The sequence below is a fragment of the Bubalus kerabau genome, chromosome 1, assembly GCF_029407905.1.
Source record: "Bubalus kerabau isolate K-KA32 ecotype Philippines breed swamp buffalo chromosome 1, PCC_UOA_SB_1v2, whole genome shotgun sequence".
Taxonomy (NCBI): Eukaryota; Metazoa; Chordata; class Mammalia; order Artiodactyla; family Bovidae; genus Bubalus; species Bubalus kerabau.
In genome coordinates this window covers 172033042-172052888 of record NC_073624.1, presented here as the reverse complement: position 1 = coordinate 172052888, position 19847 = coordinate 172033042, and the positions used below count along the sequence as shown (strand labels likewise).

The 19847-nt window shown below is 43.1% G+C and overlaps 3 protein-coding genes and 1 pseudogene across 3 annotated transcripts; 2 read left to right on the top strand and 2 right to left on the bottom strand.

Annotated features, from left to right (window-relative positions):
- Nucleotides 1-3541: 3541 nt before the first annotated feature.
- On the bottom strand, nt 3542-4069 carry H3-4 (H3.4 histone, cluster member). Its single transcript, XM_055540004.1, has one exon. It carries the CDS (start codon nt 4007-4009, stop codon nt 3599-3601), a length of 411 nt encoding a protein of 136 aa, XP_055395979.1. The 5' UTR covers nt 4010-4069; the 3' UTR covers nt 3542-3598.
- A 6920-nt stretch (nt 4070-10989) lies between these two features.
- Nucleotides 10990-12690, bottom strand: LOC129623008 (histone H2A type 3). Its single transcript, XM_055539995.1, has one exon. It carries the CDS (start codon nt 12610-12612, stop codon nt 12190-12192), a length of 423 nt encoding a protein of 140 aa, XP_055395970.1. The 5' UTR covers nt 12613-12690; the 3' UTR covers nt 10990-12189.
- A 125-nt stretch (nt 12691-12815) lies between these two features.
- Nucleotides 12816-16675, top strand: LOC129623025 (histone H2B type 3-B). The gene has a single exon (XM_055540015.1). The coding sequence runs from the start codon at nt 12899-12901 to the stop codon at nt 13277-13279; it is 381 nt and encodes a 126-aa protein (XP_055395990.1). The 5' UTR covers nt 12816-12898; the 3' UTR covers nt 13280-16675.
- LOC129659242 (protein SAAL1-like) lies at nt 13693-18230 on the top strand (annotated as a pseudogene).
- Nucleotides 18231-19847: the final 1617 nt, after the last annotated feature.

Below are 19847 nucleotides of genomic sequence, written 5' to 3'. Positions count from 1 at the left end.
TGAGATCATTGTCTCATTTTTGAGACTGCGCCCAAAAACTGCATTTCGAACTCTTTTGTTGACTATAAGGGCTACTCCATTTCTTCCAAGGAATTCTTGCCCACAGTAGTAGATATAATGGTCATTGGAGTTAAATTCGCCCATTCCAGTCCATTTTATTTTGTGGATTCCTAAAATGTTGATATTCACTCTTGCCATCTCTTTTTGACCACTTTCAATTTACCTTGATTTGTGGACCTAATATTCCAGGCTCCTATGAAGTATTGTTCTTCACAGCATTGGACTTTACTTCCATCACCAGTCACATCCACAACTGGGCTCTGTTTTCACTTTGGCTCTGTCTCTTCATTCTTTCTGGAGTTATTTCTCTACTCTTCTCCAGTAGCATATTGGGCACCTACCAACCTGGGGAGTTCATCTTTCAGTGTCCTGTCTTTTTGCCTTTTCGTACTGTTCAAGGGGTTCTCAAGGTAAGAATGCTGAAGTGGTTTGCCATTCCCTTCTCCCATGGACCACATTTTGTTAGAACTCTACACCATGACCATCTTGGGTGGCCCTACATGGCTTGGCTCATAATTTCATTGAGTTAGACAAGGCTGTGGTCCATGTGATCAATTTGAGTAGTTTCCTGTGATTGTGGTTTTCATGCAGTCTGCCCTCTGACAGATAAGGATAAGAAGTTTATGGAAGCTTCCTAATGGCAGAAATGGGCTCTGGAGGAAACTGGGTCTTATTCTGATGGGCAGGGCCATGTTCAGTAAGTCTAATCCAACTTTGTTGATGGGTGAGGCTGTCTTCCCTCCCTCTTGTTTGACCTGAGACCAAACTTGGTAGGGGTAATGAAGATAATGTTGATCTCCTTCAAATATCTTGGGCACACACTGCTGTCCTCAGTGCCCCTGACCCTGTAGCAGGCCATTGTCGACCCACACCTCTACCAGACTCCTGGACACTGACAGCAAGTCTGGGTCAGTCTCTTGTAGGGTATATTTTCTGCAGTTGTGAATTATTAGAGTAAACCGATTTAGTCATGATATGTCACCCTAAGGGCAGGGTCCCATTTCTTGGAATTCTTGGTTGCAAACCCCAACTTAAACTGGTTTAAAATCATGGCACATTTACATCCTTATCAGGGCCCTGATCAGGCAAGTCCTTATGAACAATGACATCATAATATTATAGTATCACCAAATGCAGGGTCTACCTGCTCTTTACTAAAAAGCCAATAAGCAGGCCTGGCTGGTGGAAAGGAAATTTTGCTTTATTTCAGATGCCAGCAACTAGGGTTGGGGGAGGCAGATGTTCCAGAAACTAGTGAGGCAGGAGCTTTTTTTAGACAAAAGTGGGGGACAGCTACATACAGAAATAGCAGTCAGTTCTGACAGTTATCTTTAAATTGGTCACTGGTGGCCTACCCAGCATCATTTTAGTAATTTTAGGTACAGTTAATCTTCAGATCCAGGGTCCATTTGTTTCCATTTCTTCGAGGCCAGTTCTCGGAATTGTGGCAGCTTATGTCGTGGGTACAGTCTGGTCATCATGTAATTAATTTTTCACCCTAGTGTTTTAGTATCTGTAACAGCTCACAGGATATGGCTCAGAATATAACCTATAGCTCTTGAGAAAGAACTCAAGTTTCTTGACTATACTCACTATATTGTCATTATTTGGCCTCCTTGGATTGTTTTCCTGTTTCCACATTTCCTACTTCTCAAATTAAACTTATTTGACTACAGTTTTCCACAGACAAAAGGCAAGTAAACGAAATGAGGTTGGGGGAGGGGGCGGTGGCAGGCAAGTACCATAGGGTCCTGCTGTTTCAATAATCCCTAGCACCAGCCTAGAATTATTGGTCACAGCTTTTATTGCCATGGGATAAAAAAAAAATCAGAATAAAACAACAGGCACCAAAATAGCAGAGTTGGGAGATGAAAGACAAAGAAAGCTGGTGCTAACTTGAAATACTTATCTCCTTTTAAATAACCCTAAGTCTGCAACCTGCCTTTTCTGTGCTTTGTGAAGTATTTATCTTGCAAGGAATAGACTGAATTCATAGAAAGCAGCGAACCCAGACTGGATCTGCATGTCACCTGGTGACCTGAAATTAGAGTTCCTGGAATGAAGCAGACAACATCTGGAATTGAAGCTTTTCCGAGATACACAGACCTGGCCTGTTGGAAGTTTATCCCCAAGACCTTGGTGGTGACATACTGCAGATTAGGTCCACAAGGAATGACCGTTGAGATTAGCGGTTTGAAACCTTCAAGCCCACCTCCAGGAAGCGGACAGCAGCTGAAGGTCGCGTTCAATCACTGACAACCAATGACTCAATCAACCGTGCCTGTGTAATAAGGCTTCCATGACAATCCCTGTAGGACTGGAGTTTCCAGGTTGGTTAGTAAGAACTCATACACATGCCTGGAGGGTGGTGCACCACAACTCCACGGGAGCAGAAAATCCTGCATTTGGGACCCAAGTACTGTATCTCGTGTCTATTTATAGCCTTTAATTTTGTATAATTAAGCCAGAAATCCAGTAAGTAAAAAAATCAACATTGGTTATTTCTCTCTCCCCCACCCAGGGGTGGACTTTGACTTTGAGGATGAATTATGTGTTACTCTTGCTCTAGTAGATATCTACATATAGGCTTCATCATTTCAACCATACACATCCCAAAAGTGTAGCCCAAACAAGTATAGTAGGGAATGGATTTTATGCATTACCCATTTAATGCAGAGGAGTTTGCACGACCAGCAAATCTAGCAGGCTTTTAATCAACTTAATGAAGCCTCAGTGGAGAAACTTCCAACCATCACCAATGAAAGAAAATTCTCTTCCCCATAAAATTCATGCTCCCATCATCTCCACAGAGCTCCACTACTAAAAGTATGGTTAACCACCTTATGTTTCCTCAGCAAGTTCACTCAATGGGGATGGAAAACTCATTACCACATGCTGCCAAGTTGCCAGCTGTTCCTCAGTCATGTCCGACTCTTTGCAACCCCATGGTCTGCAGAACGGTACCCTTCCCTGTCCATCAATTCCCCGAGCTTGCTCAAACTCATATTGACTCCGTGACGCCATCTCATTCTCTGTTGTCTCTTTCTCCTGCCGTCGATCTTTCTCTATTACCAGGGTCTTTGCTAAAGAGTCAGTTCTTTGCATCAGGTGGCTAAAGTACTGGTTAACTTCCATAGCAAAGCTCTCTCCTTGGTACTAACCCATGATTTCACTGAGGCTTCCCTGATAGCTCAGATGGTCAAGAAGTTGCCTACACTGCAGGAAACCTGGGTTCAATCCCAGTGTCACTAAAGATTCCCTGGAGAAAGAAATAGCAACCTACTCCAGTACCCTTGCTTGGAGAATTCCACGGACAGAGGAGCCTGGCATGGCAGAGTAGGACATGACTGAGCGACTCACACACACACACACCCACACACACCCACCCCTTAAGAAGCCGTATGGATGCTTAATCATCCGTCAGGCCTCTAAACTAAAAAGGAGTTAACTCGTCTGTGTGCAGCACTTTTTTTGAGCAGCCAGTGGCTCTGAAAAGAGCCTTTGGGGTCAAAGATCAGCAGTCACGTACAAAAAGAATCTAGGCACGTTCTCCACGAATTCGCCGTGCCAGCTGAATATCCTTAGGCATGATGGTGACACGCTTAGCATGGATGGCACACAGATTGGTGTCTTCAAAGAGACCGACTAGATACGCCTCACATGCCTCCTGCAGTGCCATCACGGCGGAACTCTGAAAGCGCAGATCGGTTTTGAAATCCTGCGCAATTTCCCGCACCAGGCGCTGAAACGGCAGCTTCCGAATCAGAAGTTCGGTAGACTTCTGGAAGCGGCGGATCTCGCGCAGTGCTACAGTTCCAGGCCGATAGCGATGTGGCTTCTTCACGCCACCAGTGGCTGGAGCGCTCTTGCGAGCAACTTTGGTAGCTAGCTGCTTACGAGGCGCTTTGGCACCGGTGGACTTGCGGGCAGTCTGCTTCGTTCGGGCCATACCGCTGCCGCGTCTATCGCCTAGATAACAGTAGCCGTTACAGTCTCCTCCGTCCCTCGCCAACGTGCGAAGTCTGCTCTCTTTTATAGAGGGTGTAGCCTTCCCATTGGCCAATTGCTGGGTGGCGTAAGGGCAGGCTAAGCTCTGATTGGCCCATGGAGGCATACTACATGGGCGCCTGCTCCTTATTTTCGCGATGCGAGGGCTTGGCCTCACAGGCTGGCGTTTTGGAGCTCGCAGGGTTGCTTGAAAACCAAGTGGGTCTGGGTTGGATGGGGGTGGGCATCGTGTCTGGGTTCAGGTGGGCGTCATTGTGTGTGTTGTATTTCCCTGTACAGCCCTCTTGTTTTTCCTCAGCATTCTCTTCCTCCTCTATGGGCTGAGGGAATAAAGTTCTAGAAGCTTACACTCTGTATTTGGCCTGTAGGTGGTGTAGGATTCCCTCAATGGTTGTGCCCTGCAGTGAACCATCTTCGCCAAATGACTCTAATGACACTCAAGATGGGGGTGGGGAGGTGGGGGTGGTGTGGTAAGTGGGAGAAGCAAAAATAAGAAATATGAAGTAGAGGACCGAAGGGAGGACCTCTGGCAGGAAACTGCCCCCCCACAGACATACCCTCTTCCCTGATTGGCCTTGGGCACATGCTATTTGCATTCCTTTCCCTGATTGGTGGCAGGTAGAAGCCCTATTTTGCATAAAGCTGAACCAAAAGGAGGAGTCAGCACGTATATAAAGGAAAAATCAAGCGGGCTCTAGATTTTTCCAGGGTTATGGTTCTCCCTCATGTCCTGACAGTTTATGATGTTACATTTTTAATAGTTGTGCTTGCCTGAGCTCTTATTGGACCGTAACTAGTCTGCTGTTTCAAACTCTTGCTATACCAGAGGAAAGCTGAGATAATTCTGCGTGCTTGAGCTGTAGTTAATTTGGTGTTTCAAATCTCTGTGTTGAGAACCTGCTGAGAGAAATAAACCAGCCTGACATTTCTGAATAAGATGCTTATTTGCTCAGCTTTGGTTCACTATCCTATCTCCGGGCCCTAACCTGGGAACTGGCTGGGATCAGGGTGAAGCCTTCTCTGACCTACTGTCCTATCGACTGCCCTGGCATTCCACTTCCCCCTACCCGATTCTTCCTAGTCTTGCTCACTTCTCAGTATAGAAGATCTTTCACTATTTAAACCTGTGAGAGGCTTATAGACCTTAAGGACATAGCTGAAGGGCACCAGAATGTGCCATCCCCAAATACTATGCTACCTGAGCTAAAGGATTGTTTTAAATTAGACACTTGAAAAACAGCTGATGCGAGAGCATTCTGAGGTCTCCTCTTTCTTACTGAAAACGAGAGTTAAAACTCCCTCGTGAAAGATGCCTGCCCTATGCGAAAAGAAAGTCTTGTCATCAAGGATGAAATATTATGACCAAAGAGGATTCTACACAAACTGACCTTATTAAGATAATTCCTGTCTTCTTTTAGCCTCCCAGGTATATTTTAGTCATTTTTCCATAATTGCCTTTGTTCCATCTAACACAAAAGCATTTAGGTTTTGTCTGTGGGTATTCATTTCCTTATGAGGGCTCCTGAGTCATGCTGGAACTTTCATGCTTTGCTCTTATTAATTCATCTTCTGTTAACAGAGCCCCAGCTAAGAACTAAGATGGGTAGAAGAAATAATTTTCCTTTCCTATTGCAATAGCCCTTTCCCCTCCCTTGCAAAAATCTTTTCAAATGAAAATCTCTGCTTACTATATCTGGATTTGTTTTTCATTTGACAGATTGTTGCACAAAGTCCTGCCACCCTCAAGTCAGGTGTGGTTGGCTAGGAGAGAGGCAGAAGGACCAGAGACACCATCCTAAGCAAGCCCTGGTGTGCATGATGTGGGTCTGACTAGGGACAGACTCTTCATCGGACTGGGACACATTGGTTAGTCTCCTCAAAGCCATCACTCATTCAGAATAGGCAGTGTCAGAATCTCTGCATGTTCCCAAGGTTAAAAGGTATGATGATGGATGGATAGATGATGGTAGTTTGGTAAAGCTCAAGACTATTCATAAAGTGGAATGCCTCAGAATGTTTTTAAATATGTAAAAAATTTTTAAAATACAAAGAATCAATTGTGTTGAAGTTACCAAAATATATACAAGCTATCAAAATATAAATGTCACATCATTATAAATGTGTATCTTTATCAATGATTAAACAACTTCTGGTTGGAGAAGACTTACAACTACTGTCATTTCAAAGTAGTTATGAACATTAAAGATATTTAGAGATCTCTGTCATGACTGTACTGTGACATGATTCCATACCCTATCCTCTATCTAGCATACCAATTTTAAGGTGATTTTCCTAGAGTTTGAAATATAGGTTCATAGCCAATCTCAGTCCACTTCCAAATGACACTTTCATTTCACGGGTTAGCGCAGGTAACATAAATACGAATAACAGAATATTACCATTTCCTCCCTTCCATCCCTAACATTGCTGTCATTATCCTCCAATCTATTGTTGCTGTTACTATTTGAACAGTTATCAGTTATTAAGAATAGATAATTTTTTTGAGCTGGGTCAAAAAGACTCTTGCTGTGATATATGTCAGAGTATACTGTCAATGTTTTCCTCTGAGAGCTTTATAGTTTCTGGCCTTACGTTTTAATTTTTAATCCATTTTGAGTTTATTTTTGTGTATGATGTTAGAAAATATTCTATTTTCATTGTTTTACATGTAGCTGTCCAGTTTTCCCAGCACCACTTCTTGAAGAGGCTGTCTTTTCTCCATTGTATATTCTTGCCTCCTTTGTCAAACATAAGATGCCCATAGGTGCTGGGGTTTATCTCTGGTCTATCTTGTTCCGTTGCTCTACATTTTTAGTTTTGCAGCAATACCATACTGTCTTAATGACTGTAGCTTTGTTATAAGCTGAAGTCAGGAAGGTTGATTCCTCCAGCTCCATTCTTTTTTTTCAAGATTGCTTTGTCTATTCGGGGTCTTTCATTTTCTCCTTCACTTTTGATGAATAATTTTGTTGGATACAAATTCCTAGCTTAGTGATTTTTTAAAATACAATAATTTGTATATATGTCATGCCACACTTTCTTTCATGATTTCTGATGAGAAGTCTGTAGTTAGTGTTGCCCCACCCCCACCCTGGTTCTTTCAAGGTATTTTCATCTTTGATTTTCTGTAATAGAATGTGCCTCAGTGTAGATTTCTTTTACTGGTGGTCTCTGAACCTCCTGGATCTGTGGTTTAGTCTCCATCATTTTGGAAAATTCTCAACCATTATTCAAATATTTCTTATACTCTCTCCTCTCCTCTTTCTGTTATTCTAATTACACATATGATACAGCTTTTGTAATTATCCCAGTCCTAGGATATTCTATTTTCTATTTATTGTTATTATTCCTTTTCCCCTTTGGATTTCAGTTTGGGAGATTTCTATTGACATTTCTTCAAGCTCATGGATTCTTTTCTAGACTGTAGAAAGTTGGCTAATGAGCCCATCAAAGGCAGTCTTCATTTGTTAGTGTTTTCAATTTCTCACATACCCTTTTGATACTTTCTTAGCATTTGCCCTCTATCCATTAGAACCCTTAACACCTTAAGTTTTAAAATTCTGGTCTGAAAGATAATTCCAACATTTGTGTCATATCTGAGCCTGGTTCTATGCTTATTTAAACCAATTTGGCCTGTTTTTTTTTTCCCTTCTAATGGGAAAGACTAGCAAATCTCTTCAAGAAAGTGAGAGATACCAAGGGAACATTTCATGCAAAGATGGGTACAATAAAGGAGAGAAATGGTATGGACCTAACAGAAGCAGAAGATACTAAGAGGTGGCAAGAATACACAAAAAGTGAAGTCATTCAGTTGTGTCTGACTCTGCAACCCCATGCCTATCAGGCTCCTCCATCCATGGAATTTTCCAGGCAAGAGTACTTGAGTGGGTTGCCATTTCCTTCTCCAGGGGATCTTCCCGACGAGGGATGGAACCTGGGTCTCCTGCATTGCAGGCAGACCCTTTGTCATCCGAACCACCAGGGAAGCCCAGAATACAAAGAACTATACAAAAAAGATCTTCATGATCCAGATAAGCACGATGGTGTGATCCCTCACCTTTAGCCAGACGACATGGAGTGCAAAGTCAAGTGGGCCTTAGGAAGCATCACTGACAAAGCTAGTAGAGGTGATGGAATTCAGTTCAGACTGCTGACCCACATGCTCTCTAGGACATTTGGGGGCAGATCTGATATCCTGCAGGAGTGACCTGGAAGGACATGACCCAGAGGGCTGCATGTGCCTGGGAGTGAGCTGAGGACAGGGCAGCAGGAGGCAGAAGGGTTCTGGAGGTGCATGGGCAGCACTGACAAGAGGAACTGTTGGGTCCAAAGTTGAGAGAGGAGAGAAGCACCAAGACCAGGTGTCCCTGGAGACCTCTGCAGGAGGCAGTAGAACTCAGCTGACCAGGAACTGGGAGGGAGGGAAGCAGGCAGAGAAAGGGATGCAGTTTTAAGCTTTTGCTGGGCATGCACTGGAGAAAATCAAAGCTTCATGAGGCTTTGTGAGCAATGCATAGAAATGACCCTGGCTGGAGGTAGAGAAGTTGTGGAGGGGGAGGCATTAGGCAGATTCTGATGACCAGGGCTGGGGCAGCCATGTAACAGGATGATGTAGGAGAACAGCTCAGCTCAGCCCAGATCTGATGGCACTAGGAACTGGGTGACCCAGTACACTTCAAGTGCTAACCCCAAATTCCTCTGCTCTCCCTGGTCTAGGGGAGCATAGAAACTCTGTGGGGAGGAGTCCATTTGCTTTTTCACTTGGAAGATTCTTAAATTTGTTGGTGCATATATGGAAACTGATACTGCAGGGAGGAAAGTCTAGATGTGCAGCAGAGGCTGGGTACAGGCCACACCTAGAGAGAGGTGAGATCGCCTATTAGACTTGGGCCAGGCTAAACTGAGAATTCCAAAAATCAGGAACACTTCATCTGCAGTGAGCATGGATGCTTCTGAGGCTGCCCAGACTGCATTCTTCTTCTGGGATCTCCCTCCCACTTCATCTTTCTTAATAAAGTGCCCACCCATAGGAATATGGGGAGAATGACCAAAGTAATTCCGTTGAAGGGAATGTATGATGTGTGTCAGCTGGCTGAGAAGAGGGCTTGGAGCTCCACCAAGGCAGGGAGAAGGAAAGGCTGTGGCTACCCAAAAGACTCCATGCCCCTCTCCCCATGTGGTGTCTGAGGGATGCTACTGTGCAGGCAGGCCAGCCCACACTCCACCTACTGGATAAAAGTGGAGACACAAACTCCTCTCCTTTTTAGTGCATATCCTTGAATTAGGTTCACTGTATGTCTTTAAATCAAGGTGAAATTGACATAAACCATTCTAAAGTGAGCAATTCAGTGACATATAGGCATTCACCATCACCTCTTTCCATCTCTGAAATATTTTCATTACCCCAAAAGTGAACAATACTCCATATTCCTCTAATACCCAACAACTAACTCACATCAACTAATCTACTGTCCTTATGAATTTGTTCGGTATGCAATCATTATAAATGGGATCATACAATATGTGACTTTTAGTGTCCAGCTTCTTTAACTTAGCACATTTTTGAAGTTCATCCATGAACATGTCATTCCTTTTTATGACTTAATAGTATTCTACTATATGGATAAACCACATCTTGTTTATCCATTCATCTGTTATAGACATTTGGGCTGTTTCTATCTTTGGGATGCTGCTGGGAATGTGAGATGGGTGTCTGGGTAGTAGAGTCCTTGTATATATCTGGAGGATGGAATGGCTGGGCCATACACTGTTTTCTTCTTTAAGCATGAGTCTGATGAGCTTTCTCTATGCAAGGCAGGCAGCTCTGCATATTGCATCATGTTTCTAAACCTGATAATCCTGATAGATCAGACCAGAGCTGCCCAAAAGAACTTTGTGTAATGATGGAGACCTTCTATATCTGTTCTGTCCAGTGTGGTAGCCATTAGCCATGTGTGGCTAGGACAACTGAGAAACTACACCTTTGTATTTAATTTTAATTAATTGAAAATTAATCAGGGCTTGTGGCTATATAAACTCAGCCTTAGAAGTGACAAAAGAAGGGCTTCCTGTTGGAGCTCCTCCCACTTCAGGTTTCCCAGTTAACACTCCACTTGAGGAACTGAAAATCTGGAGCTCAGTGATGACACTTGAAGACTCGAGCTCTCTGTTCCTGAGAAACCTTTCTTTCTTAAATAACACTGAAGGGGGTGAAAACATACAACGACCTACATAATCATCAATACAAAAATAAAAGTTAAAACAGAATTCAAGGCTGTCACGGGAAACACAATGTACAGATCTCCAGAAGACTCTATATCTCTTGCATAATCCTTGCAGTTTGTTTCATTGAAATGGGTCCCAATTGGCAATGTGAATGCTACAATCTACCTACATTGCAGGAGTTGGGTGTTTCCACCCACACTGACGGTTCTTATCAATTTTTGGTGCAAACAGTTTTATATTGCTAGGATATTTTCTAAAGACTAGCAAATATGTGGTTAGCTCTAGATAGTGTCTAGGGAGCCCTGGTTTGAGTACATCTAATTAAAAGTGAAGTCACTCAGTCATGTCTGACTCTTTGCAACTCCATAGACTGTACCCTACCAGGCTCCTCTATCCATGGGATTTTCCAGGCAATAGTCCTGGAGCGGATTGCCATTTCCTTCTCCAGGGAATCTTTCCAACCCAGGGCTCAAACCCGGGTCTCCCGCATTGTAGACAGATGCTTTACCGCCTGAGCCACCAGGGAACCCCAATTTTGTAAGATAAATATAACATTCCTCAATTGTTTTAGACTTCCCTGGTGGCTCAGGCGGTAAAGCGTCTGTCTACAATGCGGGAGACCTAGGTTCGATCCCTGGGTCGGGAAGTTCCCTGGAAAAGGAAAAGGCAACCCACTCCAGTATTCTTCCTATAAAATCCCATGGACGGAGAAGCCTGGTGTCCATGGGGTCACAAAGAGTCGGACACGACTGAGCGACTTCACATTCACATTCAAATTGTTTTAGTGGCCTGTATTTATTATAATAAAAAAATTAATGGAATCAGTAAGGATGACAGCAGGAATAACATTTATTAAACTCATAGTGTGCTGGAGATTTTTAAACATGGGGATTACTATGGATTTACTCATTTAATCCCTTAACCCCATGAAGTAAGTGCTATTAACATCTTCACTTCTCAGTAGACTTTGCAGAAGTATATCTGGGACACTCCACCCCTTATTTGTAACAGCATGTGGAATTCATAAACAATCATCTTTGGAAATATCCACATGTATATTACTTAATCTGGTCCTAACACCGTTCATTTTAAATTTACTGAATTCACAAAAGTAATTTTATCAAATTCAATGTACTAATTATTTTTACTTTATCAGTTTAAGATCTCTTATTAACGTTTAGCCAACCCAAATATAGTAATTTAAACTCCTTTAAATAAATATTCTATATACAATAAGATTTCCTTTAAAAATGTGCACCTATTTTCAAAATGTTAACTGATACATTTCAAATGCTGGAAATGCACCTAGCAAGACATACCCTTCCCAAGACCTTAGAATTCACAATACAATAGACAATTCTGATCTCATGTTCTCTAAAAATCTAACTCACGCATTCATACCTTTTAAGATGGAAATCATGTTTATCTATCAGAACCTCAAATGGCAGATTTCCTCCTAATATTAAATACTTTCAATACCAGTTCAATGTATGGATTTCTCCTGGGATAAGAAAACAGTCCGTACTTGGCGTCTGAATGTCACACTAATGACTTCCCGGAGTCAAAAGTAGCTTGTCACCGGTAATAGAAAATTCTTAAAAAATGAGTGGGATTAAAACTCCATGACCTTGGGGGCGAGATTCAAGAGAAAATCAGACATTCCCTACTGCAAACCAACGCACAGCCCACTGAGCCCCTATACGCACCCAAATCATGTCTCTAGTATTCGATTTCCCACAAGCCCAGCCTTGCTCAGATTCGCACAGAAACGCGCTGCGAAAGACAGCCCTTGACCAGTACGGCTCTTTTCTAGACACTGTGGGTGGCTCTGAAAAGAGCCTTTGGTGTCAGGGGGCCTCCGGGGAGCACGACCGTTTCTGGCCCGCCTCCGCCGCCTCACTTGCCCTTGGCCTTGTGGTGACTCTCCGTTTTCTTGGGCAGCAGCACGGCCTGGATATTGGGCAGGACACCGCCCTGCGCGATAGTCACGCGACCCAGCAGCTTGTTGAGCTCTTCGTCGTTACGGATGGCTAACTGCAGATGACGTGGGATAATACGCGTCTTCTTGTTGTCGCGCGCCGCGTTGCCCGCCAGCTCCAGGATCTCAGCCGTCAGGTACTCCAACACGGCTGCCAGATAGACAGGCGCGCCAGCACCCACACGCTCAGAATAGTTACCCTTACGGAGCAGCCGATGCACTCGGCCCACAGGAAACTGCAAACCCGCGCGCGAAGAGCGTGACTTCGCTTTGGCGCGCGCCTTACCGCCCTGTTTGCCTCGGCCTGACATCTCCCAGTCAGGGACAACAAGAAAACACATCCGGAAAGCAGAACACCAACCAGCAAACCCGCTGTACTCAGAGAGTCCTTATATATGGTCTTGAGGTAGTACAGCCGGCGCCGCCCGATTGGGTAGTGATGGTGACCAACCAGAAAAGAAAGTCACCATTTCCCCCTAATTTGCATCTGCCTTTTCCAGTGATGACGTTGCACGTTGCTTGATCCTATCAGAAATTAGAAACTCTGGATCCCTCATTTGAATACAGGACGTATAAGTTGAGTTGCTCTGTACCTAGGCTTTTTTTCTATCCGAAGGATCCGCCGTCATGCCTGATCCGTCCAAATCAGCTCCTGCACCCAAGAAGGGCTCCAAAAAAGCTGTTACTAAAGCGCAGAAGAAGGATGGCAAAAAGCGTAAGCGCAGCCGCAAAGAGAGTTATTCCATCTACGTGTATAAGGTGTTGAAGCAAGTGCACCCGGACACCGGTATCTCTTCCAAGGCTATGGGCATCATGAACTCGTTCGTGAACGACATCTTCGAGCGTATCGCTAGCGAGGCCTCCCGTTTGGCGCACTACAACAAGCGTTCTACCATCACGTCCCGGGAGGTGCAGACGGCTGTGCGCCTGCTGTTGCCTGGCGAGTTGGCCAAACACGCTGTCTCGGAAGGTACCAAAGCCGTCACCAAATATACCAGCTCTAAATGAGGTGCACCTCGGTGCCCGGAAACCCAAAGGCTCTTTTCAGAGCCACTCACAAGATCGAGAAAGGGTGTCGAACACGTGAAGGGTTTGTTATGTAAAAGCATCCCTTGTCTACTTCATAGCGGCTCTTAGGTTACTAGGAGGGCGCCCGGATTCTTACCCCTACCCGCATCCCACCCCCTGCCCCATAGATGTGTGCGCGCGTGTGAATGTGAACAAAATGTGAAAGCGTACCTGTATTTTATCAGTGGTCGGGGATGGGCTGGAGAGGAAAAATAACAGTGCGGGAAAAACGAAAAGGCTGCGTGTCCACATCTGCTTCCGCTCAAAGCTATCGACGTTTTTCTAAGCAAAATAGGAACCTTGAGTTAAGTGTTTTTAGGGTCTGGAGAGTGTCATTTCCGAGGTTTGCGGGCATGGTACAATTTTGTGTGCGCATGATGTTTGCCTGTGGGTGGGTGGCGCGGGTCATCACCACCCCCACTCCCTAATCCCCCGCTTCCCCAGAGGGACCGTATGCCATTCGAATACCTCCGTGTTCATTAATGAGTGAGCCCGAAGATGCAGTGAAAGACGCGCTGGGTGAGGCCCCCGGGGGTGTTGTACAGCTTTGGCGCTGGCGCCTGGCGATGCATCTCCGCCCAGACCAGATACCTTGATCATAAGGCAACGAACATTTACGGGAGGATATTTGCTTGTCTGGATTCTTCAAAGGCGGGATGTTTGAAACCGAAAGGAAAATGGAGGCGTGGTGGAACACAGCGCTCTGTGCTCTAGAACTGGATATAATAAGCCCACCCCGGCTGCAGGTAGTTGGGGGCGAGGATGGGGAGAGGAGAGCAATTTACGAGAAAAATAACCTTTTTCTCAGCAAATGTAAACTTCCACTTCAGCCCCATTATTCTCAGTGATGCACTAGTGACGCAGAATTTTCCCTTTGAGTTCATGGCATTCATTTGGAAAGTGTCATCTTAGTTCAAAGAAAGTGCTTTAGCGTGAAGAGTTCACTCTGAGGAAGACATCGCCTACCTTTTTTGCCTGTTTTTTCTTATTTCTAAGAAGGGGATTTCAAATAATCACTTTCTTGAGCTGTTTTGAGAATTAGATTTGTTGAAAGGTCGTGTCATCATCTCGGGCAAGGAGCTGACGTTCAATTAAAGGCTAACAACCGGGTTTTTGCAAATCATTTCCAAAGGAAGAAAGTTGCATGCTTGATTCGGTTGGTAGGACTTGGGAGAAAACGTGCCCACCGCCACCGTGCCCTCAACCACAGCGGCTGGAAAACGCCCACCTCATTCCTTTTTCTACACGGGTCCACTGTAAAAGAATTTCTAAAACCCCACACATTTTAAAGTTGGCGTCCAAAATACTTTATGGTTAGTTAATAGTTGCCAGAATGCAAATCCCAAGATAGGATGTTTTACAAAACAAAATGGTCTCACATCAGTTTTTTATTTTTTTAAATATGAATTTACTTTAATTGGAGGCTAATTACTTTACAATATTGTATTGGTTTTGCCATAAAGCAACATGAATCCGCCACGGGTGTACACGTGTTCCCCATCCTGAAACCCCCTCCCACCTCCCTCCCCATCCCATCCCTCTGGGTCATCCCAGGCACCAGCCCTGAGCACCCTGTCTCATGCATGGAACCTGGACTGGTGATTCATTTCACATATGATATTATACATGTTTCAATGCCATTCTCCCAAATCATCCCACCCTCGCCCTCCCACAGAGTCCAAAAGACTGTTCTATACATCTGTGTCTCTTTTGCTGTCTCGTATACAGGGTTATCGTTACCATCTTTCTAAATTCCATATGTATGCGTTAGTATGCTATATTGGTGTTTTTCTTTTTGGCTTACTTCACTCTGTATAATAGGCTCCAGTTTCATCCACCTCATTAGAACTGATTCAAATGTATTCTTTTTCATGGCTGAGTAACCAGTCCATTCTAAAGGAGATCTTTGGAATGGACTGATGCTAAAGCTGAAACTCCAATACTTTGGCCACCTCATGTGAAGAGTTGACTCACTGGAAAAAACTCTGATGCTGGGAGGGATTGGGGGCAGAAGGAGAATGGGACGACAGAGGATGAGATGGCTGAATGGCATCAGTGACTGGATGGACATGAGTTTGGGTAAACTCCAGGAGCTGGTGATGGACAGGGAGGCCTGGCGTGCTGCAGTTCATGGGGTCTCAAAGAGTCGGATACGACTGAGCAACTGAACTGACTGAATACTCCACTCCATTGTGTGTACGTACCACAGCTTTCTTATCCATTCATCTGCTGATGGACATCTAGGATGCTTCCATGCCCTGGCTATTATAAACAGTGCTGCGATTGAACATTGGGGTTCACGTGTCTTCTTCAATTCTGGTTTCCTCAGTGTGTATGCCCAGCAGTGGGATTGCCGGGTCATAAGGCAGTTCTATTTCCAGTTTTTTAAGGAATCTCTACACTGTTCTCCATAGTGGCTGTACTAGTTCGCATTCCCACCCGCAGTGTAAGAGGGTTCCGTTTTCTCCACACCCTCTCCAGCATTTATTGCTTGTAGACTTGGATAGCAGCCATTCTGACTGGCGTGAAATGGTACCTCATTGTGGTTTTGATTTGCATTTCTTTGATGAGTGATGTTGAGCATCTTTACATGTGTTTGTTAGCCATCTGTATGTCTTCTTTGGAGAAATGTCTGTTTAGTTCTTTGGCCCATTTTTTGATTGTGTCATTTATTTTTCTGGATCACATCAGTTTTTTAAAGGTTTCTATTGAAATAGCTATTCAATACCACAGTCAGTTTATAGAATACACTATTAAATTATTCATTAACACTGAGCTAGTTTATGTAATTCTTTTTTCACCTTGAATTCATATTTTCATTCAACTTCAGATTCAGCATTTCATCCTAATGTAAGATATGTATATTTAGCATTGTTTTATCTACCTCCTTTATACACAAAAGTGGAAACTGAAATTTAAAAACTTGTTGGTGAGCAGAAATAAGTTTAAAAATCATCTGGACAACACACTATTGTTTAAATACAAATCAGTTTTGATAGGTATATATAAAACTGATAATAAAACTTTAGCGAAAACTGCATTTAAAGATACGGATAGTGGTCTCTGCCTCCCACACCCTCTTTTCCTTTCTGCCTGAGTTAGTTTGTGCACTCATGGGCATATATAGTATTGTTAGCGATAGCAGTGTGCAGACTATTTCTTTCCCCTTGTTCTCTTTTATAGATATGAGTGTTTGAACGTATCTGTATGTTCTATCTGTATATGTTTGAACATGTCTATACATTTGAAGATACCTATACGAGCATGTCTAGTGTTCTAATGTATTTTTTATAGTCTGAAACAATGTTCACAAAAATAAATACTTCGAAATGGAAATTTTTCCTAGTAGTTTTACTTACTTCTTTGCCTTCCTAGCTGTAATACAAAATGTAAAGTGATCTGTCATCAAAAGACAACACCTTTCATTTTCTCAGTAGATACCTGATTCATATTAAAAACTACTGGCTTCCGATGGAGCTCCCGCAGTAAAGGTGGCCAAGCCATGGACTGCAACCTGCCGACAGGGGTGCCAAGTCGGGATGGCAGAGGAGGCGGCGGTGGCCAGGAGACTGCATCACCAGCACGGTCTCCAGCAAGCACTGGCTCTTCGGCATCCTCAGCGGGCTTATCCAGATGGTTAGCCCTGAAAATGCCAAATCCAGCTCTGATGATGATGAGCAGCAGATGGAGCTTGATGAAATGGAGAGTGAGATTTGCAGAGTATGGGATATGTCAATGGATGAGGATGTGGCTTTGTTTCTCCAAGAATTTAATGCTTCTGACATATTTGTGGGAGTATTGGCCAAATCAAAATGTCCTCGATTAAGAGAAATATGTGTGGGAATTTTAGGTAATATGGCCTGTTTCCAGGAGATATGTGTGTCCATCAGCAGTGATAAAAATCTTGGCTAGGTATTCAGACACGCCTACTCTGCTGGAAACAAGCAGGTTGTTACTTGCCTTTCCCAGACAGGAGTGGCCAGTGTCTGGGTTGAAAGAATCTGAGAAAATCCAGCTATTTATGATAGCATTTGCTTCATCATGTCAAGTTCAACAAATGCTGACTTGCTGTAGAGGTTTGGGGAGGTTGTGGACAAGCTGTTTGATTTGGTTGAGAAGCTAATGTTGGAATGGATTAGAAGTGGGGCTGTTCAGGCTCTGGACCAACCCCAGGAAGATTCTGAACAGCAGCCAGTGTTTCGAATTGTGCCCTGTGTATTTGAAGCTGCCAAACAAGTGCACTCTGAAAATCCAAAAGGGCTCGATGTTTACACGCATGTCTTAACAGCTGTTCACCACAGTAGATGATGGGATTTAAGCAATTGTATGGTGTCCTGACACTGGGAAAGATACTTGGAATATAGTTTTTGATCTGGTGTGCCATGAATTCTGCCAGTCTGATGATCCGCCCATCGTACTGCAAGAACAGAAAACAGTGCTGGCCTCTGTTTTTTCAGTGTTGTCCGCCATCTATGCTTCATAGACTGAACAGGAGTATCTAAAGATAGGAAAAGTGGATCTTCCTCTAGTTGACAGACTGATTTGTGTCTCACAAAATATGGAACATTGTCAGAAGAACCCAGAAAACTCAACAGAGTCTAACACAGAAGAAACTAAAAGTCTGATTTAACCCAAGATGGTTTCCACTTGAAAATCTTGAATGATATTTCATGTGAACTTCTTTCTAATATTTTCCAAGTATTAACAAAGGAGAAAGGTAACTCAAGAGATTAAGGACAGCAAGTTAAGCAAACAGAAGTGTTCCTTTGAGACTCTTCTTCCTTTCTGTAGCCCTGTGGTGGAAGACTTTCTTAAAATCCTCCGTGAAGTTGATAAGACCCTTGCTGGTAGCCTGGAGGAAAAGTTCCCAAGTTTGAAGTTTCAGACTTAAAAAATATTAGAATCCCTCTGCCCAAGAAATGGACTCGCTGACTATTGAAATTGACAAATAGGAAATACTAGACCATAATTGTTTGGTATCATAGTCATGCTCTTCTCCAGCCTTATCTCATTTTTGTTTGGCACTGGAATAGTCTCACTACCATCAAATGTCATCTCCCTCCCCTCTTTTTTTTTTTTTTTTTTGTATTGGTTGTGCAGTATTTGTCTTCTTCAGGTAAAGAAAACAAAATTATCATTAAGGTCCTTTTAAGAATATTTGAGGGGTTGCTGAGGATTTTTTCATAACTCTTAACTGGATTTTTACTCAGAATTTTATATTCATATCTACTACAAGTGCATTCAGCTGCACTAGTAGAAAACCCTACTATAGTAGCTTAATCTGTTAGCTTGTATGTATTTAATGCAATAAGAAGTCCAGTGGCGGGCAGTCCAGCCCTGAGAAGGTGGTTCAGGGGCACTGACTCCTTTCACCTCTGTGTGGTCTGCCGGGTAGACCACTGTGTTCATTTTTATTGTCTTTTGGTTAAAGGGACTATAATATCTCTGGTCCTTCCACATTCAGGGAAGAAAAAAGAGAAAGAGGCCAAGGGGCTTTCTCTTAGCAAATTTTTCCTTTTTATTTGGAAAGGACAGCCCTCCCTGGCCAGAACCATGTTAATGTCCGTCCCTAACTGCAGGTATTTGAAATCAAGTACTTTTTTTCTTTCTGGCCTCTACAGGAGAGAAAGGCAAGAGAGAAAGGAGATACAAGTGGCTTTTGAGTATACCCAGTTCATGGTGTTTGCCACAATATGCAAACCTTTCTATCCATTTAAATTGTATTGATGCCATGCTAGGTTGTTAGTAGCAATCAAAAGTAATTACCAGTTTAGTTTTGTTACAGTTCACATTTTTCCCAATGTTTTATGTATGAAAATGGAAATGCTAACATTCTGATGAAAGAACATTAGCAAAATTCTCTGGTTTAATTTCAGAAAATGATTTGCTTGAGTGAATTCAGATTTTTAAAATTAACACTGAGGAAGCTTCATAACATCTGGTTGTTCACAAACTGCTATACATGACTTTCCTCTCACCCTCTATCACTCATTATAGTGCTTCCTAATGAAATGTATTCATAGGATCAACCAGGGACACTTACAGGAAGTACCCAGTTTGTATTATTTCAGTTGCTGAAAGTGGACTTTTAGTAGATTTTCAGAAAACATCAGTTATGAATGAAATAGCCAGCTTTTTAAGCCTCTCTTCTGGTATAGCCTCTTCTCAGTATATTGCAGAATCTTTTATGCTTTAAAGCATTGGTCTTGCCTCACACTTTGTATTCTTTCCTTGAGTGACTTTTGCCGATAAAATACAGGGCTGCCCTGTGCTGTTCGTAAGAAATATATAATTTCCAGTTTTGGGTAGTCTTAGTGTTGAAAGTACCCTTGCCAAAAAGAATTGAACTATAAAATTAAAATCTTACTGGTTAAACTCGTAAAAAAAAACTACAAAATTCAGTTCTTCAAATACATTTGAATCAGTTCTAATTAGGTGGATGAAACTGGAGCCTATTATACAGAGTGAAGTAAGCCAGAAAGAAAAACACCAATACAGTATACTAATA

What these genes read in the sequence shown, in the direction of transcription:
- H3-4 (XM_055540004.1), bottom strand. Translation starts at nt 4,009, where the DNA reads ATGGCCCGAACGAAGCAGACTGCCCGCAAGTCCACCGGTGCCAAAGCG.
- LOC129623008 (XM_055539995.1), bottom strand. Translation starts at nt 12,612, where the DNA reads ATGTGTTTTCTTGTTGTCCCTGACTGGGAGATGTCAGGCCGAGGCAAA.
- LOC129623025 (XM_055540015.1), top strand. Translation starts at nt 12,899, where the DNA reads ATGCCTGATCCGTCCAAATCAGCTCCTGCACCCAAGAAGGGCTCCAAA.